Consider the following 25,051-nt stretch of genomic DNA (forward strand, 5'->3'; position numbering starts at 1 on the left):
ATTACAGTTAAATAATAAACAAAATTACAATGGAATTTGCACAAAATACAGCGTTTCAATACTGTTAAAACACAAAACAAGCGCAAGTATAGGTACTGCTTTTAATAGGAGGCAAAAACACTTGAATGAGTAGTACAAGTAGTGTAGAAGTAGCAGAACTTTCAACAAGTTTTACACAGTAACATCACTACAACTTTGTTGCTTCATAATTGATCTGTGGCCCCCTACAGAGCCATTGTACTGACCATACAGTGTAACGGTGGGAACAAAACCAGAAATGAAACTTATGTGCAGAAAACAAATAAAAACCACCCAGGCACTAAGATTCTTAAAAACTTTTAACTCCTGTACAGTTGATAGTGTGAGGCATATTATGAGGATGTAACAAAAATGACATGATTATCTTAGACCTGGGTTCCAAGAGATACATAACGTTAACTGCCACTGTGGTTGTGGTAAAGCTGAGGCAAGAAGACAAATTTGTCAGTTCGGTGAAGTCTGTGTCAGAGAATCACTTGAGACTCAAAAAAGCACAGTCTGAAGCTGCTTAAGCCCAGCTGTTGCAGTACATCTTAGTGATTTTTTTTAACTTGTCTGAATTTTTACCCATTTTATATAAAAGATAACTGAGGCTAAATAGTAGTTCCAGAGTTTGTTTTCACTTGACACTGATTAATTAATGGGAGCAGCTTGCCTTCTTCATGAAGTCTTTGAGTATCTGTAGCACCTCCAACAAAAGTCCCATTAACAAACACTCTTGGGACCTGTCAGGAATGTGAAATTTGCATTTGTTACTTCAAATAACAAAATCTAAGCAAACACCATACACATGCAAGCACTGTTCTGTGTTCATACAAACTACAGTCTCGTGAGTGTATGTGTGTGAATATATACATATGAAATATTTACATTCTTAATATACAAATTCATGTTTCAGTATTATTGCATAACTTATGTCTACAGAAATCGAAGACTTTGTTTACGTGTTCCTCTCAAAAGGAAAATAAAATCACTATATGGAAGATTGTAATAAATTTTTAAAATTTGAGTCAGGCAAGGCTACATAAAATTAAGACATAAAACATGTTGTACACAATGAAGTGTACGTGCAGATGAAAACTGAGTTTGATACTTAAATGATCTTAGTAGCATTACTGAAAACAACACCTCTCAGACCTGAAGAGGAAAACCAAGCACAGAACTCTCTTGCAGTTCTTGCTTTTAATTTCAGAGCTTGTATCCTAAATTTACTTGGCCCACCAAAAATTAAGTCCTCAAGATGGCTGTAACCCATAGGGAAAATGTGCAGTGTAAGTTCTTCATCGCCATATTACTTGCAAAAAAAAAAAAAACCGCATACTTACTGTTCTGCCACCCGTCATCTGTTCAAGAATGTCTTGGAACTGGCTTCCATTTTTATTCACATCCAGTTCTACAGCTGTGTAATCGACGTTTAAACCCTCAAAAAGTTTTTTTGCCATTCTGCAGTAGAAGCATGTTGTTTTAGAGAAAATCACCACGCAGTTGCCTGAGATTACCTCCTATATATTCAAAAGAACATTCAAGTTAGTAAGTTGGTGTATTTTAACAGTATCCAATGGGTATGAAAACAAGCAGCAAGCTACCAATCTGCTACTACAGCAACAAACTCTTGGGACGGGTAACTTTACAAGGTTTAAACCCCAATACTACGAGCAATACTAAGTTTGAGGATCACCTGTTACCTGGATCTGATTCACAGCAGCAGCATCAGACAGCTCGACAGAGGTGGGCAGCCTATTTCCCATTCTAAAACTGAAGAGAAATTTAAGTTTAACACACGACACGTTGTGCAGTCCCCAATTTAAAGGTTGGCTTCGTACTATTTTCTTTAAACGGAATTCCTCCGTGAGGTGGGAGCTCACAAAGCCCGCAGTACGGCAGTTCCTACGCGCCTTACCCTGCACTGCCGGTTCCCTCGTGCAGGCAGGAAGACGGAGGTTAACAGCCTGCTATGAGCTGTGAGATCACCCAGACCCTCCCAAGAGATGATACGGGCTGTACCCAGCTCCCCCCACCCACCGGCCCGTTCCGCCGCCCCCTCCTCACAGCCCCCAACCCACCGGCCCTGCAGGCGCAGCGCCCTCTGCAGGAACATGGCGGCCGCCAGGAAGGGGCGGTGCTCTCACGCAGTCCTCACGGCGGTCCGGCACCGCTCTCAGGCTCCTCCTCTCAGCACCGCCCCGCGGGAAGCGCGGCTGCCCGGCGCTCTGCCTGTGCCCGCCGTCCATCGGGCAGCAGCGGTGAGGGAGACGGAGCGGCCGTTATGCTGTTAGATTCTTAAGCCAGTTATAAAGCGTTATTCGGGCCCGCGCTTGCGCCCGCACCTCGGTTTTTCGGGCCCGGCAGGTCGGTTGCTATCAGGCGTTCGACGCAGGCAGCCCAGGGCCTGGCGGCCGACGGCGGGGTCCTTCCTCGGCTGGCGGAGGGGCCGGGCCGGAGCGGAGCGGCGGCGGCCGGCGGCTTCGGGCGAAGATGGCGGACGTGCTGAGCGTGCTGCGGCAATACAACACGCAGAAGAAGGAGATCGTGGTGAAGGGCGACGAGGTGATCTTCGGCGAGTTCTCCTGGCCGAAGAATGTCAAGACCAACTATGTCATCTGGGGGTGAGCGCCGGGGCCGACGGGGCGGTGGGTGGCCGCTGTGGTGGAGACGGGGCGGGCCGGGAGCTGGGAAGAAGTCGCCTCGAAGTTGCGGGAGGCGGCGGCGGAGCGCAGCGCACGGCCGGGAAGCGCCGTCCTCGGCCTCTCTCAGCCGGCCGGCGGCGAGGCCTGGCCGGGCCGGGTGCCGCCGGACGGGGTCCGGGCTCGGTGTGTGGCCGGCGGCCTCGGGGACCGGAGGGCTGGTGCGGTGCGGGGTGAGAGGCGCTCCTCTGAGAGCTCCGGTTGCCATTCGGCCGCCTGCGGGTGGGCCCGGCGCAGTGCCCTCCTCGTACGTGCGCTGTGCCTACTGCGTAAACGGTGCTGCTAGGCGTAGTGGGTTTTGAAGAAAAAAAGAGTTTTTGCACCTGTTGAACTTGGTTTTGATTGCGCTGTTTACAACACAGGAGGTTACTTCCTCTTTTTTCTCTATTGAGCGGTGATATAATTTAACATCCACGCTGGAAGGGCTTCAATGAGCCTCGTAAAACACAGCCTTTAAAACCGAGGGAAAGTGATGCTTTCTGTTAGATACAAAGTGCTGCCGATCGAAAAGAATACTTTAAAACATGGTAGAGAAGTAGAGGAAACTGAAAGATTTCTCAAGCAAACCCCTGGTTGTTCAGCCCGAGAGCAGGGATTTGTTTTGTTCTTGGTGTTACGATGAGAATGTTAGTAGTGGTGCAATGTCCTGATTTGTACTTCAAGAGAGAAAGGAAACTTAAACTATTCCCTTAGTTCATAGGCAGATTAATTTGTTTCAACTGGCTTTATTTTGCTCACAGTGTAGAACTAGAATTGTGCTATCTCGTTATCTGTTTCAAGCTCTCAGAAACTTGTTTGGGATTTAGTTGCACTTCCTGGCTGCGAGGGAGATGCTGGTAAGTACGTAGGGAGGAAGAGAAATATCTGCATAAGCAGCTGAGAATTTGTCAAGGACTTCAAAGCTCATTCTGTTCTGCTGAGTAACTCTGGGCAGTTAGGGTGTTTTCCTTGCTGCAGTTTGTCTTTTTGAGCAGTAAGGAGTAAAGGCTAACTGGACAGACAACTTTCATCCCTGTTCTGTAGGAACACACAAGCTGATATGCAAACCGAACTACTAATGCTTAGGAAAACTTGATTTGGGCCTGTGAGTTATTACCAAAAGACAAGAAGACAGCGTCTGGAGAGAAAAACTTTATTATGCGCGTTAAGGTGGCTTTATCTATATGGAGGAAGGATTGGGGGTGAGCAGAGGGTATGCGTAGCTGAACAGAAGCAGTAGCTTTGTAACAGCTATGTATTTCCTCTTGTCTTCTGACAGATTTTAGGGATATCTTTTTTTTCTTTATTTTAGTAAATTGTAGTTCACACTCAAGAAGATGGCATCTGAACTTCTGGTAGCATCAGACTGCTACTGTTGCAGAGCATTTCTTGTGAACCATGGGTACTTTAAGTCCTTGAAACAAAGGTGTAAAAATGAAACCAGTTCTACAAGCCGTGCTGAGCAGCTTTGACATCATAGTTTATGAGCTGTTAATTTATGTAATTTCAGGGTCATACATGGAACATCTTCAGGAACTTTTCAGATTCAAAACCTCTAATATCCTCGATCACTTGGGAGGGACCAAGCTGTGCTTGCAGTTGTTGTAGCTTAATCTTTCATGAGGCAAATACGACTTCCATCTTAGGTGTCTACAGCGTGGTTGCTGTAATTGCATCTCTACAATCTCCTGCAGTCAGGAGAGAGTAATCTAAGTCTGAGTAGCAGTGGTGGCATTCTGTCCCTTCTAGAATTAGAAGTAGTCCCAGTAGACATTTAACACTTGCTCCTTGAGCACGGAGCTGGCAGGAGCCAGCGGTGCTGCGGGTATGCTGAGCTGCCCTGCACTGCCTGCTCTCCCTGCTGGCACCAGGGGCTGTCTGCAGTGCATTGCTCTGAGGAACGGTGCTGCTTGAAAAGCAGCCTGAAAAACATACAGAGGTTCATTTTAATCCAGGTTAGTTCCCAGATTGAATCCGTGGAACATAACTGAATAGTTTTGAAGGCGTGTGTTTTGGTTTAATGCTTGACTTCTGGCTGCATAAGAGTGAGTATAGAATGAGTTTCAAAACCAAAAGCAGGAATCAATCTAACAGAGCGCCTTAGCTGCCTTGTTTACCCATCAGAGGGATCATATCCACATCTGAGAAATTTTTAAACAGTGAGCTGTTAGTTGTGGCTGTTATAGTTTGGAGGGTGCTCTGCATGTCTAGTCTTGTGGTTCTGAGGATTATCACTTTCTGTCACGGATAGGATGCAGGCCCTTATGCTTTCAAACACACAAGAAGAAATAGAACAGTTAAAGGATGAGTGAACTCCTGTTGCCCAAAAGTTCAGTGTGAATGCATGAACTGGAAATACATTTGTGCAATTAAAACTAACCAGGTGGAACTTTCTCTTCTGCATTACGTACATCTCTTCTGCTTCAGTTTTTAAGCTGGAGTTTAATGGGTATTGAGAAATTGAGACTTGCGTATTTTAATAAATAAATAAATAAATAAAAAAAACAAATAAAAATAGTAGTGCTGGACTGACAAGGTCTGAAATAATTGATATCATTATTAAAAAGGGATAAAAGGATTATTCATTTCTTTAGCTATTCTGATTTTGGTTAATTGTGTGAAGTAAGCTACATTCATATCAGCAAGCTTTTAGCTCTCTGTTTAGTGAGCAGGTTCTCTGTGGGAAATCTGAAAGGACCACAGTGTGATGCTAAAATGCCAGTTCTGACTTCTGTTATCTCCTTGCTGTACCCCTGCTTGTCCATTTGACACTTTGCCTTGAAAACTGCCCTCCTAACAGGACACCCCTAACAGCCATGCCGAACATGGGGTTTTCTTGCAAGTGGTGGAGTACCAGCTGTGCACTGCTGAGCTTGGGCAGCGCCTTTGACATTGTCATACTGGCTTCTTAAATTAAGATAGAACCGCTCAGCATTTGCCTCCCAAATAATGCCATTCACTGCTAGGTAGTGCAAATAAAAATTTCCAGTAAGTGAACAGCTGGACTTCCTGTATAGTGTTCAGAGGCTGTGATGTGCTTCAGAGGTATAATAACTTAGTCTGAAAAGAGAGAACCTGCAATGTGCATTTCAAAATGAAGCAGCAACTGTGGCACATGGTTCTGAAGTGTAGCGTGTGTCAAGTCTGCCTGGAGGAAGCTTTCACTTCTAGCAGTGCTCTAAGTGTGTGTGCCACCTGATCAGAGATAACAGTGAAACAATAACAGCCAAACAATTCCTTGTGAAGTAACCCAGCTTTGTGGGCTGTAGGTGTTCAGCCAGCTTTTGGTTTTCTAGCAGTTGTGTGGTTTCTGAGTCTCATCCCTTTGCCTGTGCTTGCAACAAAATACAACCCTCCCCTCTGCTGTGCACATATGCAGGCTAAGTTTTTGGAAGGAACAGAGATAAAAAGATCCTTTATTCTACTAATTCTAACAGTATTTTGAAATATTTTTCTCTCTGTTAGTAAAGGTCTGTTTGTTTGTAAAGGTCTGAGGTTCGTGTTGTCAACCTTCCAGTTCTGTGCTAAGTGAACAGTATGTGATGTTCATTTGCAGTTCAAATGCATTCTTCTGCATATCCCAGGAAAAGTAGACTGTTCCTTTGATAATCAGAGGAGTAAACATGTTTGAGACAGAAGAGAATATGGTTTTTTAAATCTTGCCTGTATGCTGTACAACCTATTTGGCTCTTATTTTGGACAGTTTTTATAGTGCATTCAGTAAGTAGGCTATAAGAACACATATCTGTTACCAGTGTTTGTTAACACGATCAGGAAATAGCCTGATGTCAGTTCAAAAAGCGAGCAGTAATACTGTTATGTGGAAAGGAGAGGACTTTTGGGGTGGTTAAATGTTAAAGTCTTTGTTTCTTGACTTTACAGGACAGGGAAGGAAGGTCAGCCCAGGGAATACTACACTTTGGATTCTATCTTGTTCCTCCTCAATAATGTGCACCTTTCACATCCTGTTTATGTCCGTCGTGCTGCAGTAAGTAGACAATGCAGAACTTCATTTTGTCCTGTTTGTCTGAAGTAATGTTTGCACGGTTATGTTCAGAGAATGACTGTAGTGTTTAACTGTCTGAATTTCCCTGGAAAAGGGGAAAAAACTATGCAACCAAGTATGTGTGTATTGAAAAAGTCCTATTTATTTGCAAGTGTAAAATGAAGGAGGAAAGAATCTGTCCTTTATTTTAGAGCAAATGTCGGTTCATATTCTGTAGCAGGACATCCTCTAGATAGTGACTGTATTTTTTTTGTCTTGATAGCTATGCTTTCTTGTGATGCAGGTTACATGTTCTTGTCTTTGTGTGAATGAGTGGTGTTCAGTAAAAGGGAGAAATCTTCATCAAGAGGCTCTGTAAGGAAACAACTCTCTAATGTTGCGTCTGCTCTCCTTTCAGACTGAAAACATTCCTGTGGTAAGAAGACCTGATAGAAAAGACTTGCTTGCATACCTAAATGGGGAAACATGTGAGTGATGAGTTCTATTAAACACGTATTTATTGGATTTAAATTGTGGTCAGTTTGTAACTTAACTGAATACGTTCAGACTTTGCTAACAAAATGAGGTTTTCTTTTTTCTCCTCCATTTTGTTCTGAACTTAAATATTTTTATGATGCATAGATAGGAGCTGCATTACTATAATCATGTTCAAACTGAGTTACTTTTCATAGTTTTCTTAACATCCTTTGCCTGATAGTTGTCCTAGAATGCTCAGAGTTTGTATTTTGTTCTCTTTAGACTGTGAGAAACTTTCAGTAGTTTCACATTGTTTTTAATGCAGTAAGTGTGTGGGATAAAAACTTCAGCAAAATAAAATGTATCAAATCACTGCTTTTTCAGTCTGGAAGATTGTACTGGTATTTAATCATGTTAAAATTTCAGTTGCCAGTAATCAGAGAGAGGAGGTTTAATTGTGACTAGAAGATAAATATGACCTAGTTTTACAAGTCATTCTGTACCACAGATGACCTTCTGTTTGTTGCAATGAAGTAATTTCTGTAATAGGAACAGTAAGCTTTTTTTATGTTTTAGAGGGGCCCCTAGGATGCCTGTCTTAAAAAAAATTAGATGAACCAGTAGTTCTTAATTGCAGGTTATATGTAACTATTTTAGCAGTTGTTTTATTTGGTGCCGTATATGCACGTCATAGAGTTAGTTGCTGATTATTTGATGTTGGAAGGGACAAGAGTCATGTGATGCGATTCAATCTTCTTTTTGAAGAAGAGCCAAATGACCCTGAATAATCTGATCTTAACTTCATGTGGAGTCAGATTTTGGACAGATCTGATTCCAGTGTTTGACCAACTTCACTAATTAGAATTTCCGTTGTTGAGGTTTATCTGCTGTCCTTCATCCTTTTATGCTGAAATACTTTAGCAAATGTTTTATACTTAAATGAAATGTTGTTTGATTTCAGCAACGTCATCAAGCATAGACAGAAGTGCTCCACTTGAAATTGGTCTTCAACGTTCCACTCAAGGTACAGTCTAACTAGAAAGTAGTCTCAGTACTCATTTTATGAAAGTCTTCTACAATACTGCATTTTTAATATCCTGTTTTTCTTGTAGTTAAGAGAGCAGCAGATGAAATATTAGCGGAAGCAAAGAAGCCAAGAATAGAGGTAATAAGATTAGCTGTTTCCAAAACAAATCTGGGGAAAAGGAGTGTAAATGATAGTACAGTTCAGCTGGTCTGCCTATCCTCTGGGTGCATGTGTTACTTCTGTTAGCATGTACATGAACTGGAAGGAGTTAGAACTTGCAGGTTTCAGCCTCTGGGTTAAACTTGGAATTTTAGTTACTGGACGTATGTTGTAGTGTAAAAGGGTAAAGCTTGACCTTGTGTTTATAAGTGCTAGTTATATTATGATCTGCTTGCTAGGAACCATGGGATTGGAATCTACATGCTGTTTGATGAGTAATTACTGCCGTTTGTGACTTGCTGTTATAACTTAAAAGCCAGTCTTATAAATGTTTACTTATTTATCTGCTCTTTCAGTTTCTTTATAGCAGATATAACTGTTGTCCCTGTGATTTGCATCATTCATTACTTAAGACAAAGCTTCAGAAAACAGTAAATCTGAAGTAAATCTAAACAGTTTTCTGAAGCTTTGTCTTAAGTAATGAATGATGTATTTCCACAAGAGCAATGTGTCTAAATATTACACACACTATTACTTGATTCTGCCTGATTTTAAAGACTTTGTTTTTATCAATTATTTTTTAAACATGTTCATCCAGTTGTCTCCTTGCTGATAATTCTGAGTTTTCTGTTCTGGCTGTATGTACCTCCGGAGTGTTAAGGCTTTAGGTTTCTTCTTGGAGTTAAGAATTACTGAAAATAATTGTGTGTTTAACTGTGTCTGCATAAGAATTTGTAAGAAATTTGGGCATTTGTAATGGCATACAAGCACATGATTGCTCTGAGGTGATGTATCGTTTGTAAAATGAATACTAGAGTAAGTTATTCTTGGAAATCAAGGTAGACCTTCTTAGTTTTTTTAAAGTATTCTGAATAGTTTTAATTCTAGTTTTGTTTTACTGAAGACAATACACCAAAATTAACCATTACTGTTACTGCCAGGATGAAGAGTGTGTGCGCCTTGACAAAGAGCGGCTGGCAGCTCGATTGGAGGGGCATAAAGAAGGTATCGTGCAGACAGAGCAGATCAGGTAGGGATACTTGAATTTCCTATGGATAACATTAAAATAAAGGCCTGATAACAAGTGTGTTACTTTAGACATATGGTCTTTATTTTGTCCGGCTACTCGCAGCAATAGCCTGCTCTCACTCTTTTGAGATGCTATAATCAAAAATTGTATCTTGAGGGGGCAGAACTTCATGCCTGGGAATAATTCTCCTGTTCTTGGGTGGAAGTTCAGATGTCATGGCATGAAGTACCACAGTTTGTATTCAGAGCAGTTGCCTCCTGTTAACTGTCTCCTTTTCAAACTGTACCAGTTACCCTTTCTTCTGCCATAGTATTTATTCAAGGAGTCTAAAACAATCAGGAGAGCTGCAACGGAAGTCTTATGAACTCTTTGTATTTCGAAATAATAATAATAATAATCTTATGTTGAGGAGGACTGTGCAGAACATTGCACATTGCAGGACTGTGTCCCAAATTAACAGGGCCTCTGGCTCCCTGCAGAGGTGAGCTTGTTTCTACTGAAGAGGCAGTAAGTTCCAGAGGTCAAAGTATTGTCACTGCCTTAAGTAGTAATCAGTACTCAAGTGATTAAAAATTTGCCTGTTAGCTTTTTTTTTTTTTTTCAGTTGTTTGTATTCAGAGTTTCGTAGAGAATGACAGCTGCTTTTGTGTCTGACATCACATATTTCCCAAGCCAGACTGAGAGAAAATGAAATTATTGCAAGACCTTGTTAATGATAAGAATTTGGGGCTTAGTAGGTAGTAAGGCTTAGAGATGCAAGGCTCTAGCAGCTCATTTTCAAATATCTAAATTCTGAAGCTTTGATGTAAGTATAGTTGTTACATTTTTTTTGTTGTTGTTTGTCAGCTTTAAGAATGCAAAATGTGAGTCACACCTTACTTGCAGGAAGCACAGGAATGTGCATTAACATCGTATTTCATCTGTGTTAGATTTTGCAAATCACTAGTTTCACTTGATAGACTATCTGCTTTCTTGAGAAATTCGTTTCTTGAGCATAAACAAAACTGTGAATGTGTATTTATCCTGTGCCAGGATTAAATTTACCAGTTAGACTTGCTACAGCTAAGGTAGCCAAGTAAATTTAATCACTCTTAAGAACAGCAACTTTGTCATCCCTGTCTTCTATAGGTATGCATAAAAGGTAACTGGGAGAGAGGGGAGAGGGGGAGAGAGGTGGGGAAGGAACAAGACAGATTTTATTGTTGCAGCTGACTGAAGAGAGCCTAAGAATCAAAAAGTGTAACTATGTATGGTGTTTTGTGTAAGGTGATAATGTGGATATTAGCAGGAATGTGTCACATCTTTGATTTAGAATATGAAACAGTGCTGCAGTAAGGATTACTGAATATTGTTCATAGTTACTTTGTGCTCTATATTTACAGAGGCTTAATATTAATGCAGGGAATTTCCTTTTTAAAAGTGCAAGTGACATTCACAGGCCATTAGCTTGGAGTGTGTGCTTGTCACTGTTGCAGCAATGCAGAAAAGTTCCTTATCCAGTAGCTTAGTCATGTAAGGAAGTAGAACACTTAATACAATAAATACTGGTTGTGAAGCAATGTGATCTCAGAAAAAAACCCATGCACAACTGAATCAGATATATGTAGTTCAGATTGTGCAATTCAGTGCTTTTTATTGTACAGTTTACCTGGAAAACAATAGGGCTCACTGTTTGGCAACCAAATCCTACTGTGTTCACAATTAAAAGCAAACAGACAAAGATATTGGATTGAGCTGAGCTTCCTCACATAGAGTTTAGTGTGGACAAAGTTACTACCATCTGTTTGTTTGGCCTACGTGCTCTGTAAAGGTAACATCAAACTTCCCAGTGCTCAAGTCCGCATAACAGAGCTTCGACCTAAACTTGGTGTAATGCTTCCTAAGTCTCAGAGCAGCCAGGGTTTGACTGACTACACACAGAAGTATAATTTGCTGTAAGAAGTTTGGAGTTGAAATTCAGATGACGTTATAATTGGAAATGGTAGAACTGATGCTTTACATTTGCACTTTTTATTTCTGCGTGTAACAGTTAAGATATTATGATGGCTTTTTTTGTGCTAATACCTGTATGGAACCTTTGTGTCAGAAAAAAAAGGATTCTAATGCCAAAAACATTGTTCAGGCTTGTATAATCTTTAGGTACACGTGAGGTGACTTCTTATGGCATGGACATAAACTTTAAGCAGCAGGAAATTTCACAAATTCTTTCAGAAGAATTGTTTGTGCTGTTACTCAGTCTCTTCTGCTATTTTTGCTCATTTAGGTCCTTGTCAGAAGCCATGTCAGTGGAAAAAATTGCTGCTATCAAAGCAAAAATCATGGCAAAGAAAAGATCCACTATCAAAACAGATCTGGATGATGACATAACTGCTCTTAAACAGAGAAGTTTTGTTGATGCTGAAGTGGATGTAACCAGAGATATTGTCAGCAGGGAGAGAGTATGGAGGACAAGAACTACAATCTTACAAAGCACAGGCAAGGTAATGATGTAGATATCAAACTATTATTATGATCCAAATGACAAATTGCATTTTCTTTTTTCTTTATCTCTAGTCTGTTAACTATAGATGACTGGGACGATTATGCTGAGTGTTTTAGGTAAAGGCAAGCAAGAGGGCTGTTGGCACAGTTACAAAAAGACTTTATTCTTTCCTCATTGCAGTAAGCCTTAAAGATATCTCAAAAAAAAAAAAAAAAAAAAAAAAAAAGACACCAAGTGATCACAAGTACCTGCAGTGTGAAATGGGAAGTGGAGTGTTACTGGGAGAAGTGGCAATCTACATACAGCTGTGGGAAGTGTTGGATGATAAAGTGAACAAATCCAGAAAGTGATAGCATGATGAGGCTTTCCTGTATATTTATGTTCCTTAAGCTCCTTTAACTGAGGTCTTCATCTGCACTTGGTTACGTGCCGTCCAGAGCATGGTTGCAAGCACAGCTGATGGCTTAACTGTCCAAAGAGGGCAAGCTTTCTTTATTGCAGGCACTTGAGACTGAACTTCTTGAGGAAGCAGTATGTCAGTTTGTAAAAGATTGCAGGTTTCTGTTTTATGCAGGTGATTGATGAATTGTATCCTTTGCCTTTCTGCTTTGTATCCTTGCCTTTCTAGGAATAAGTTGCCAGTTTTTCCTTGTCATATTTTCAAATGTTCTATATAGCAGTCATTTAGACAATGTAGTCTTGTGGCTTTAGAGGTAGAATAAATTTCTGAGGTGAGAGGTAATCACTAGGTACCTGATACATTCCTGCATGCTACCTGCTGTGAGTGCTGTATTGTTTGTGAGGTTTGTAGGAATCTCACTGCTGCACGATTAAATGTAAATTATTGTGATAAATTGATAAAAACCATAAACACTTCAATCATAAGAAATATGGGTTTTGAAGGAACCCTGGGCAACTTCTCTTTGTGTAGTGAATAAATCATGGTGTTTTAGCTTTATGTGCCTTCCAAAGGAGTCTTGCAAAGATGACAGGTAAAGGCTTAGATGTTTTATCCTAGTATCCCTGTTGTAATAGTGAGGTGAGATGAATGAGTTTAGGCAAAACCTAGCAGAGACAAGGACGGAGAGCAATCAATTTAATTATGGGACTCCAGCATGGAGTTCCTCTGAATAGACTGAGGAAAATCATGGGGCGTAACAGCTAGTCCTTTTCTCTGTTTGGACAGAACTTCAGGAGTGTTGATAGCTTGAGCAAAAACCATCAAATGTTTATATTTCTGTACAAGAAACAGTCGGACTGAATAGGTGGGGAAACATCACTTGTTACCCATAACAGTAGCTTTATTCCAAAATTGCTTGGGGATTTTGTTCGTAGTTTGAGAGGGTTTTTCCTTTGTTCTTTTGTTTTCCTCTTTTTTTTTCCCCCCCTCCTTTATTTATTTTTAAAGCGTCTTTGTAAAGAACTTCTAAGAAGTTAAATAACTCACGTGGGTTCTCTCAGGCATGTCATTCCTTATCTACTTGCCTGTTCTTTTAAAAAACTTTTGATCAGGGAAGCATGGCACCAATCTGCAACTGCTCCTTTGGCTTTTCTTTGTGATATGTGATTTGCTTATGTGCCCACTAATTCTTTTTCTTGTAACTTTTCAGTATCAGCTTGATACAGATTTATCTGCAGTCTCTTGAATCCTCCTAGAAGACATTTTAAAATGAAGTTGACTTGAATATTAGTTTGCCATGTAGTGTTTAACTTCAATATCTGAATTCCTTTAGCACTGCTGTGGTAAAGGTGACAACTTAAGAGCATTCCCTGGAAATTGATTTCATTGCTTCTTTTAGAAAAAATCATTGTCTGAAACAGATCTCAAGCTGTCTTTTCCACAGAGAATTTACATGTACTTTTCGTGTCCTCTGTAGTGTGCATATATGTAGAGATGGTTTAAGATGCAAAAGGAAAATGCTAGGCAGATGAAAGCACAGCTCAAAATCTGTTGTCCCTAGGTTTTGGGGAGGTTTCTTCTATTTTTGCTGTCTTTAGAGAAGTAGTGATTCCTTCAGCAAGATGTTCTTCAGTGTTCTATGTACGTCTCTAAAAAATTGTCTTGATGCTTGCATTCTGCCTCATAATATCTGCCTCTAATTATCTTCTAATAGCATCTTCGTTATGTTGCTTCCATTGCTGAAATTAGTGGTTTTTTTTTTAAGTGCTGAATATGAGTGTGTTGATACTCGTGTTACAGAGTATTCTTCAGAAGCTACATATTAGTGTAGGTACTGTGGGTTAAATAAAGGGTGTCTTTCCTTTTGTGTCTGCTGTGACCAGTTGCTTCAACACACAATTACTTATGGCAGCTAAAGAATTAATCTCTGCATATCTTCTCAACACTTAGAAGTCTCATGATTCTATTCTATGCAAATCTCACTAGTTTGTTGCTGTTGAATTGATACTGGCAATATGGCTTTAGTGCTTCACTAATGTCACACACATGGTCAGTTGTCGGCTGTCAATTGGTTGACATTCACACGTGGCACTGAGCATTTTATAATGCACAACCCAAGTCTTGTATCTGTACAGCCCCTTATATTACCCTACTGCTGTACTTGGCTGCGGCATCGTTTCATGACTATCTTTAGCGACCTCACAAGTTCAGTATATTGTTTTTAAAGCTGTACATTCCACCTCATGCATCCTTTTTGTCTATAAGACTTCCAGAATTTGCGTTTGCTCGCTTTTCTTTAACTTCACTTTAGAGCTCTTGATTAAAGTGTTATTCAGTAGTTTCCAACCTGATCTTTTTGCCATTCTACCCTCCTCTGGGAGTAGTGGTTGGTTTAATCTCAGGTGGATGATTCATCCTGTTCTGTCTGAAACTTCTGTTGGCTTTCCCCAAGTCTTCTGGATTTTATGAATAATGTGACATTTTTATGTAACCATTTTTCAGAGCCAAATTGAATCTGTTTAGCAGAAGGTTTTACTTCCCATTATAGTAGCTTAACTTTAGAAAGGGGAGGATGCATTATGTAGAAGCAACATAATTGCAGGTTTGAGTAAAGGTATGCAACAGTGTTTTACGGTGAGCTGACTGTCTAACCAACTGAGAACTTACTCTCCCTTATGGTTTCTTTAGCTGCCACAGGTTGTCCTTGCTCTTTGCATAGTCCAGTGCTGCTTGTTGATCTTCACAAATGTGAAAACTGGGGCAAGGGAATTGCCATCTTAGTGCTGGAGACAGCTGGGCATGTTTGGGGAAAAAAGTGGTAGAGGTAAAGGGAGAAGAGGTTTTTTAAAAAATAAATGAAGTCAAAATTAATTTTCGGGTTGTTAAGGTGTTGGTGTTGTAGGTGTCTCAGTGTTGTTTATCATAGTGGTCTCTTGTATGTAGCACGTGATTTGGGATGCTTGCTTACACTATGTTAGGAGGAAATGAATTGATAATACAGTCGTGTCACTGGGTATGAGATGTGTATCTTGAGGGCAGGTTGAGCTTGTGAGTTTTCATACACATTAAATCAGTTGGAGCTGAAACTGTGAATCTTAAAAGAAAATGCTAGCAAAGCAGAACTTTCCTAACTTCTTCATAGAAAGAACCTTTGTTCATTGAACTGGACATCTTGTCTGGCAGCTAAAAATTTGAATCTTTACGTAGAATGTTTGTCATAATAACTGTTTAGATAATTGAGTTTTGAATTATTGCCTTGCAGGGCTCTCAGTTCTGTGTATCTGTTTCTGGGATAAATGCCTGTTTTGTAAAATAAAGCACGGAACGCTTGGAAAAAAACTTTGCTTAAACTGAAATTGATTCCTTCCTTTCATGTCCTTCCTCTCTCTGTTTTTCCTTTCTGAATAATCCTTTGATTTTGCAATCTATGGAAGCAGGCTTCAGCAGTCCTTTCTGAAGCAAAAACCTCCTTCCATCTCTGCTGTAAAAGTGTTTGTAGTGCTTGAATGCTATCTGCAGGAATACTAAAGTAATCTAAGCAGGAGTTTCAGCACTCACAGGTATATTGGAAGGGAGAGTTTGTTTCAGTGATTGATGTACTTAAGTTTTCTTCTTGGTTTTGTTTTTTGTCATTAAGCTCCCAGAGTACTCAGAAATAGTTGGTATTATACTTGGTATAAAAGCAGCATGTGATGTAGGTGTGGAGAAATCTTAAAACTGGGATCTTGGAAATGGACTAAGGTGAATTTATGACTCTTTGAAATGAAGCAGTGTTCTTTTGGTAATAATATGCTCTGTGCCTTTCTGATTTTAAAAAAAAATGATGTATTCATTTCTTTATCATATATTGTAGACTCATAGAATGGTCTGGATTGAAAAGGACCGCAATGATTATCGAGTTTCAACCCACCCCTGCTATATTCAGGGTCGCCCAGCACCACACCAGGCTGCCCAGAGCCACATCCAGCCTGGTCTTGAATGCCTCCAGGGATGGCAGACTCCTGTTCCAGAGTGTCACCACCACCCTCTGTGTGGAAAACTTCATCCTAATATCTAACCTAAACCTCCCCGTTTCAGTTTAAGACCATTCCCCTTTGTCCTATCACTATACACCTTCTTAAACAGCTGTTCCCCCTCCTGTTTGTATGCTCCCTTCAAGTACTGGAAGGCCACAATGATGTCTCCCATGTTGAAAGCTTAAGGTATTTTTTTTCCCTTTTTTTTTTAAAAAAAAAAAAAAGTACAAATATGTTAGAGTTACCTTCTCTTGAGCTAGCTCTCCCTAGCTACAGGAAAAATAACTTAATCAGCCCAAGCAAACATGTATAGCAGCTTAGTATAGAGTCAGGATTATTTGAAACTCAGTCCCTCCAGGTTAGTAAGCCCTGAATCACATAATTGTGGGTTTTGTCCATGTAAGATTTTCTTTGTGCATATTAATTACTACATCTAGGTCAGAATTTGAAAGCCAAGGTCTCACTTTTCAGTTTGTGTTGCTTCCTTCCTGCTGAGCGACTGATTTGATTTTCTCTCTGCTTAATGCTTACTGTACCAAAAAATCAAAAGTGAATGTTGTGAATTTTGAAATACAAATATTTTTGTCATTAAAAGGAAGTAAGGCTGAATCAAATGTTTTTCTGTCTTACTACTACTACTACTATATATGTTTCTTGTGTGGAAAAAAACTGGTTATACAGCAAATATTTTTCCAAGGTTTTATTTTCTTTCGTATAACAGGAAGCCACTTGTTGACGCCAACAGCTTCTTTTAAACCTTCATCTCAATTAAGATTTCATATCTTTACTTACAGTGGTCCTGCCATAATATTAAAGTCAGCTCTACTTACCTGTAGGAAGAAAGGTTGTTGCCGCTGAGTGTACTGCGCGGCCATAAAAAGGACATTAATACTGAGGGGGTTGGACTGAGTTCTAATTTTATTCTGAAGAACACGACTGAGCTTTCTGTATCAAACTCTAGTCTTCTTTTTTTTTTTCTTTGCTTTTGAGTTTGTTTGTGAGCATGGTGATGCAGGCCAGAACTGAGCGAAACAGCTGGGGCATTGATAGCTGACCTAGACAGAGGATTAGCTCTTTGCTGCTGGGTTGCATTTACCTTGGATGTAACCCACAACTGCCAGCTTCACTCACACTGTGCATTGCTTTGAACAACAGACTTCTGAATATTATTCCTCTCTGGTTTTCTCAATTCATACACAAATCCAATAGCAAGAGCCATAATTTTGACCCAATGTATCTCGTCTTTACAGTGCTCGATATTTCTGATTTTGTGTTATTGCTTGGAAAATATGACCCACACAGACGGTATTTGCACACGCTGTTTTTTTTGAGAAAGGAATGTCTTTTAATTATAGGCTTGACCCTTTTAACAATAATTGGCACATTTGAAGTAAATGCTATGAGACTTTCTTTGGTTATTTTGTTTCATAGGGTTTTTTTGTTTGTTTGTTTTGAGCTTTCATAGCAATAAAGTCAGTAAATATTGAAATGCAAATAATTTTACAGCAAGATTAAGGTGATGTTTTTAATTAGTATTAACAGCTATGTGGCCTAAGTAAAATTTTGCAAATTTTAAAAGAAATTTTGGTTGTACAAACAATTTTGCTCATGGGCCCTAGGTGGCAGGGTTGTTCCACGTTCCTGAAATTCACAGTAGTGAATTAATTCAACAGTGAAATTGAACAGGCAAAGATGTGCCGGGTTAATATCTCATAGTGCATTCAAATGGAAGAAAGCTATGGTTTTAAAATGGCTATGCACAAGTGTAATGGAGTGGGTTTAGTTTCCCAAACTCTACTTTATTCTGTGTTTTGTATTAGCTAAGTGGGAAGGCTGTTGTTTTGCTGCTTGATTCTAACCGATAGGTTTTTTGTGTACAGCACTGAAAAGAAAAATGGATCAGATTGTGATTATTGTTTTCATATTGAACAATGCTGAGCCTTGTTTTGTAAGAAGGTACCTCCAGAGTGTCAGAAAGTAGTAACCAAATTGTGTTTCCTGAATGAAATTTAGCTTAGCTGTGAAGTTACCTCATACCTGGGCACTTGTTCTGTGATTTAATAAGTAAGTCCAGCGAAGACTGTATTTTTGTATGACATACGCCCATAAGAAGTAAATTCAGGTATCTGCAAGTAAGTGTTCAGAACAGATGTAGTTCTCTTCTATCTTCAGGATATTACAGCATTTCATGTTTCCTAGTTAGTCTGGATTCTGTTTCAAATCAGATATTTTGCAGGTCTTTGTTACAGTAAGTTTGCTGTCAAAATCTAGTGAATGAAATATAATACAGACCACGTGAGGAGTGAAACTTGTTACTGAGAACACTCCACAGATATACAGGGCTAATAGCTGCACGTTTTCCATTCATTTTAGTAGACTGTAGTAATACTTCAATGTTTTGACTGGAGAAATGTTATTTGATTCCCAGAGCAGCTTTTCTGTGAAAGGGAGTGTGTGACTTTAATTTTCTTTTTCCTCAGCAGTTAGCAAAAATGAAGTGTTATTGATATTTTTTAATATACTCTATTGGACAGCTTAATGTTTTTTTTCCCTAAATTCTGCTTTTGTTAATTGTATACATTCCAATTGTTCCTTACATTGCAGTTGCTCTGAAAGCACAACTAAAGAGACGTGTGTATATTCAGGTGGTCTATTTTAGCTGTTTGTGTTTCTTGTACCAATCGTTCTGTTGTATGAATGACTGTATTACAGTCTTTACAGGCCAAAAGCATATGGAAAGTGGTTTAAGTTCCACAAGCCCTCTGCATACCTATTAAGCATCTTGTGCTTTTACTTATTATTCAGCAGAAACTTGAGAATGCAAATGGGAAGAGGGGTTACTTCATCACAGCCTAGTATCATCCAAAATCGTATTTCTATCTGTGGTCTTGTTGAAAAGTTCCCGTGTTAGGAAGGATGTTGGGTCAGAAATGATGGAAATCAGTTACAGTTTCAAAAAGCACAGTACAGAGAACATCCAGAGTTCATGTAACCAGGCTACCTGTATTTGCATGCTTGTGCTTGCTTGCAGCTGTTCCTGAATATTAATCTTGGATATGTTCAACCTTTGAACCTGAGGGCAACTGAGCACGCAGTTCTAAACGCAGCAATCTGAGGCTCTTCGTTTTAGAATAGCAAGAGGTGAAAATCAGCTTCAATATTTGTGAACAGTTTGTGTGGAAGATATTTAGAGTGTCTTGACGTAGGAGAGTGATGCCTTCTCTAAAGGACTCTGGATCGAAATGTGTGCTTTACATTTAAGCATGCAAAAGGTTTTCTTTTAAATATACAGTTACTCCATTGATGTACTATACAAACAAGTTAATTCCTATTAAGTTAACTCTAGTGAGAGTTAGTTGACTTGGTGCATGTTAGTCACTGTGTTGTTGAGGAGTGACCTATCTGTGGAATGACATCTGGAGAATTTATGTATTGTTGCAGGTTTTCTTCAATAATTTGTAAGGATTCTTCCTGTAAGATGATGATTGACTGTTTAGCTGACTGTAGCTGCTGTCCTTGATCCTCTATTGGCTACTGCTGCTTTCCCTTCCCAATCTATCCCTAGAGCATGGGTCCAGTATTAAGAGGAATGATGGAAGATGGGAGCTATTAATGTAGAGCTTTATTTAAGTAAACAGCAGAATCCTGATTGTTACAGCTGCTGAAACATTCTGCCTCTTTGATTTTTTTTTTTTTTTTTTTTTTTTTCCCCCAGTGGGATGAATTATTATTAGCTGTAAACATGGCTGGAATTAACAAAGAGATCTTTCATGGGCACAGGCAGAAAAACAGAAGAATTGATGAAATTGTCCTTTTTATACTAAGGGTTTTCTTAAGCATTCTTTCTGAAGCGTATTCAGATTTCTTTAAGACCTAATGCAGAGAGAGATGGATTTATTCATTTTTCTGGGCTGTGCCCCACATTGGAAGTTTTTGATAATAAAAATGTTGCATTTGAGATGAAATTCAACTAAATCTGGGTAGAAACCGGAGCGCGTTTGTATTCTGGGTCTCTGTTGGGATGAACAATGAGCACTCAGAGGTCTTTCCGCTCTTCAGGGCTTTGCAAATCAGTCAGTACCTGCAATGGATGTTCTGCTTGATTATTTTTTGTCATAATATAATCCCATATCCCCAACAAAACAATAAAAAGCAAGATGGTGATTTTAGTTTGAGTGCTTGCTAAGGCACTGTTTTTTGTCTGTCTAAATAGACATTATTGGTGTCCTTGAGGGACCTGCATTTTGATGCTGTCAGAGAAAACATCAGCAAGAACACTTTGTAATTCGTGCTCAATAACAACTTCTTTTCAGCAGACTAGAGAATATCCTGTTGTTCTTCACCCTGATGGAAATTGAAGTTTGGTCCAGTTATTTAAAAACTGAGATGCTGAAATGCCCTTGAAAAATTCCTATTTAGGAAATTAAACAGAGTTTGAAGAGTATGTAAACCATGTTTTTTAAGAATGAAACAGAAACGTGGAAGCTGGCTGCAGCTCCTCTGTGATGGAAGGATTTGGCTTTTCCATGGGCAGTCTAAACTCTAAATTCCTGTTCTTGTTAATTAATCAGTTTCTTCTCCCGCGTTTTGGAAGACTGAGGAGCTTGTCTTTCCAAGAGATAGTATGTGATGAAGCACAGCAGTGACGGGAATTGTGGTTGTTGTGCTGCTCAGCCCAGACTTCAGGAGAACTCTGAATTTCAAGTAAAAACATGCAGTTAATTTAGTTTTCCTTAGAACAGAGCTGATTTTGAGTGTCTGCATATAATTGATATACACATGGCTCAAGCTCTTTGAAGGGTATTACCAAGGTTTTTCTGATAGAAAAGAACTTGAAATATGCTTCTGCGTGAGTTCTCTCAGTCTTTATGAAAAGATTTTGTGCAGTAAATGGCTTTACCTTCATAAGTGGTTTCCAGAGGTCTCCAGGTGCAGCTCTTCTGCCTTTGAATAAATGGGCAACGTGCTTGTCAAGGGAGCAAGCTTAGAGAAGCTTAGAGAAGCTTTGCTCTTTCGAGATCTCTAATTTATTTCTATACAATTCACCCCAGAGGTCTTAGTTGTGTAACTTCTGCATTTGGTTTGTGATGCTATTGGCCTTAACTGACAACATTTCAAGATTAGCATACAATGCTGTGGAAGAGTCTGAGCATATAGACTTACAAATACTTCATATATAAAAATATATATGAATATATAAAAATACTTCATACTGTTTTGAAATACTAAAAAGTCATTTTCATTAACAAAAATTTTCTCATACTGACACTGGTGAAAGTTGTCAGTAATGAAGGGCATTCTGTACACATGTATTTCTAACATTAAACATCTTAACTTTAAACAACTTAACTTTTCAAGAGTTAAATTAATACCTACAATTTTGCTTAGAGTAAAACAAGCCTATTCATGTGAACAGATGCATGTATTTTAAAAACACTGATTGCTATAACTTGTATGGTTGTGTCCCAATGACTTGGAATTATCTGACAAAACACTGCCTCAAGTTACTACAGTTATTGTCACTGATTGCTCTTAATTCAGACTGCAGTGAGCAGACGGGCACCTTTTAGCATATACGTAACTGGAATTTGTCCTGGAAATCCTTGGTGAACATCTTGTTTTTTAATGTTATTTGTTTATTTGTTTTTGTTTTGTCTTGCTACAGCAAAGCATGATAGGCAAGAACAGACAAGGAAATTAGTATACTAGCTCTTTGTGAATAGCTTGGTTTAATTGGTGTTGTAATGATGCCAGTTAGATTCAGCAATGTCTTTTGAGCATGTAAGTCTTAAGGAACAGAGGTGGCAAGTCTGCCCAGGAGCTGCTTATGTTTGGGTTCTGTTACAGCAAAAATAATCAGAAAACTTCTGTTTATAAAACTTGTGCTGTGTCTCTGTTTTTCTATGAGACACTAGTTAACTAAGTGGTATTTTCTACTTGTGTTGGTGTTACTTGAAATAGAGATAGTCGGTAAGATTCACTGATATCTGATAATGTTTTTCAGAACTTTGCCAAGAATATTTTTGCAATTCTTCAATCAGTAAAAGCCAGAGAAGAAGGCCGAGCACCTGAGCAACGACCTGCACCAAATACAGCACCTACGGTAAGAGCAGCACTTTGGTGGCTTTAGGGGCTGGCACTTCAAATTGAGAGTAGAATGTCTTGTCATTATTAAATACAAAATTTGTTTTAGTTTCATTCCAGTGAACGAATAATTTCCCAGCACAACTTCGTAGATATTCTTTGCCTTAAGTTACATAGACTGGTATTTAAAGAGCTGAATATATTAGCTTAATTTGTTCAGTATGTTCTTGTTACTTACTGATGAAGTGTTAGTGCCAGCTTCTGTATGTATCATACACTAGCGATATTCTGCATCTACTTGGAAAAAATGTATTACATGAGACAACTGCCATTTAAAACAAAATGTTTTGCTGGTTTTTTGACAGATAGGGTAGCAAATGTTTAAGAATCTGGAACATGACTCATGAGTGGGAACAGCTTGAACCAGCTTTCTTTTGCCTGTAATAAATCAGAAGGACAATCTTACAGCTTTATCATTTAAGCTGTCTAGGTATTAGACAAGGTTTGTTCTGTGTTATGATATTTACCGTTAGCCTATATTAAACATATTCTTGAACTTCATGGCAGTCTGCTGTAAAATATGTTTAACTTGGTTTATTTTAACTACTCCTGCCTCTAACAGAGGCCTAAATTTATGTGGCCAGGTGAATTTCAACATTTAAGTGTTTGTTTTATGTTGAATTTCACAAATAGTACATTGGACTATTAATATGTCATGCAGAACAGTCACAACAAGACCACAGAACTAAGTCATACACAGAGGGAATGAGTTGGTACTTACTGGCACATTTTAGGTACTTGAAAAACAAAGAAAGAAAACCCCACTGTAACAAACAAAAAAAGCAAATGATGTTTTTTTTCCACTGAGTTTGGTTTTATTCTGAGGGTGTAATGTATTACTAGCTCAGTCAAGCTGACTAGGTACATACTGTGTGTATGGCTGAACCATGAGTTGTCAGTTCTTTCTTTAAAACCTTGAGGTATTAGAAAAAAATCTATGAATTTACGCAGCTTACAAGTTTTAGCTAATGTGGTTTCTTACTGATTGTTTGATTTGTCTAAGGTTGTAGTTCCCATCAGTATGTACTTCTAAACTGTTTCTGTAAGTGGATGCTTAAATGCATCAGAAGTTTTCAAAGGCATTTCAAGTCTTACCAAAGTGAACTGAGTTTATGCTTTCAGGCTATTCTGAGTAATAGTGAAGTTTAAGAACCAACAAATACCTTTTCACGATGTATTACAAACCTCATTTAATCTGTTTTAGGATCCTACCTTACGAAATAAGCAACCTATTCCAGCTGCCTACAACAGATATGATCAGGAAAGATTCAAAGGCAAAGAGGGTAAGCTGATTGATATTTTTCAAAGTAAATAATTATAAACATAAAAATGAAAAATGGCACCAATGAGTGTAAAGTTAAGGTTGCAGATTGCATAGGTTTGACAAGCAATGACACAAAGCCCAAAAAAAGCTGTTTCTGTACCTAGAGGTATTTTAAATAAGACTATCTGCTATTTGAATCTGTTATTTCATAGGAATTATTCCTACCGTTTAGGAAGAAAGCTGAAAACTTAAGAAAACAGTATTTTATTTTTGGAAGATTGCATGCAATTTGTAAATTGAACCTAACAAACAACACACCCCCTTACCAAAACTGAAAACATGATGCATAAAATGAAATAGATTGCCTTTCCTCATGCAAGTTGCTGTCAGTAATTGTAAATAAATATTACTAAAGCATGTACCTGTAATAAAAAAAAAAAAAAAAAAAAAAAAAGAGAATGTGCAAAATATTAACTTCCTTATAGAGAAGATGGAAATAATCCACGATGATTAAGAATTTTCAGTTGTTTTTAAGTGGAGTTGAAGCTTGAATTTGATTGGTGATTTCTTTCTGAACTTAGAATTTTTTGTCCTGGCCTTACTAATCTCAAGGTATAGTGCTGATTTGAGTACCTTTATTTTCATATCTTGCTGTGTTTGGTTTTGTATGCACTGTGTTATATTTGCATGTGGCTTTCTCGCAGAGCCACGGCAAATTTTTACTACTTGTCTTGGTTGTCTCTTCCTTCTGGTTCTCAAACAAAATCATTATTTTTGTAAATGGAAGTTCCTAGGCATGATACCAAAGGCTTTCTTTTCTGGGCCTCAAAAACTTTACGTGCTGCTAAACATCACTTTAAACTGCAGGTGAACAGTTCCAGCTTGCATTTTGCAGTGTATTTGGCCTTGTTGTAGTTAATACCATACATTTTTTTTTTGTATGGGGAAAGAGAAAAGCATTCATACACAGTGTGTGTGAATTCTCAGTCTCTATGTGCTGTACTGTAGCTGATCTTGTTCAAATTTTGTATTGGAATGGCACGATTATTTTCACTATGTAAACAAAAAGCAAGAGTATTTGAGCTACTCATTTTTGTTTGTAGCTGGAGGAGGAGAAATATCAACTCTAACACTGAGGAGAATTTCTCACCATAAGAAATTTTTAAGTGTTGTTTCCTATGCACCTCATTGGATAATGTAAAATACATTCAAAATCAGATTGTGGATCTTTGTGAAGCTAATAGACTTTTCTTTGTAAATACCCACTTGTATGTGAACATATCATCTAGGGTTTTATGCTTGTGAAACTCACTATGGAAAATTTGGTCATATATTTTGTTACATCCTGTTACATACGTTGGCTTC

The 25,051-nt window shown here is 38.8% G+C and overlaps 2 protein-coding genes across 3 annotated transcripts in view; one reads left to right on the plus strand and one right to left on the minus strand.

The window, feature by feature from the left end:
- Positions 1 to 87: 87 nt before the first annotated feature.
- GLRX2 (glutaredoxin 2) lies at positions 88 to 2,183 on the minus strand. Of its 2 annotated transcripts, none has more exons than XM_042819520.1 (4): positions 2,103 to 2,183; positions 1,725 to 1,794; positions 1,365 to 1,541; positions 88 to 764 (listed from the first exon to the last, which is right to left on the minus strand). In XM_042819520.1, the coding sequence occupies exons 1-4, from the start codon at positions 2,135 to 2,137 to the stop codon at positions 633 to 635; spliced, it is 414 nt and encodes a 137-aa protein (XP_042675454.1). In that variant the 5' UTR covers positions 2,138 to 2,183; the 3' UTR covers positions 88 to 632. The 2 variants fall into 2 exon arrangements, with proteins under 2 accessions (XP_042675454.1, XP_042675455.1); XM_042819521.1 differs by lacking the exon at positions 2,103 to 2,183 and adding an exon at positions 1,940 to 2,014.
- Positions 2,184 to 2,482: 299 nt separating this feature from the next.
- Positions 2,483 to 25,051, plus strand: part of CDC73 (cell division cycle 73) — a 98,514-nt gene continuing 75,945 nt past the window's right edge. The window contains exons 1-9 of the mRNA XM_042819062.1: positions 2,483 to 2,645; positions 6,585 to 6,690; positions 7,106 to 7,175; positions 8,126 to 8,188; positions 8,277 to 8,329; positions 9,292 to 9,380; positions 11,644 to 11,860; positions 22,283 to 22,381; positions 23,627 to 23,705. Coding sequence (XP_042674996.1) covers positions 2,515 to 2,645; positions 6,585 to 6,690; positions 7,106 to 7,175; positions 8,126 to 8,188; positions 8,277 to 8,329; positions 9,292 to 9,380; positions 11,644 to 11,860; positions 22,283 to 22,381; positions 23,627 to 23,705 — 907 coding nt within the window. The 5' untranslated portion in view covers positions 2,483 to 2,514. The remainder of the gene's footprint in view (positions 2,646 to 6,584; positions 6,691 to 7,105; positions 7,176 to 8,125; positions 8,189 to 8,276; positions 8,330 to 9,291; positions 9,381 to 11,643; positions 11,861 to 22,282; positions 22,382 to 23,626; positions 23,706 to 25,051) is intronic.

Source organism: Centrocercus urophasianus, unplaced genomic scaffold (genome assembly GCF_019232065.1).
Source record: "Centrocercus urophasianus isolate 14NV4802_14NV808 unplaced genomic scaffold, USGS_Curo_1.0 seq_18, whole genome shotgun sequence".
Lineage (NCBI taxonomy): Eukaryota > Metazoa > Chordata > Aves > Galliformes > Phasianidae > Centrocercus > Centrocercus urophasianus.

What these genes read in the sequence shown, in the direction of transcription:
- GLRX2 (XM_042819520.1), bottom strand. Translation starts at nt 2,137, where the DNA reads ATGTTCCTGCAGAGGGCGCTGCGCCTGCAGGGCCG. An exon ending in GCGCTGCGCCTGCAGGGCCG is followed by an intron (nt 1,795 to 2,102) that starts GTGGGTTGGGGG and finishes ATTTCTCTTCAG; the next exon opens with TTTTAGAATGGGAAATAGGC. An exon ending in CTGCTGTGAATCAGATCCAG is followed by an intron (nt 1,542 to 1,724) that starts GTAACAGGTGAT and finishes TTGAATATATAG; the next exon opens with GAGGTAATCTCAGGCAACTG.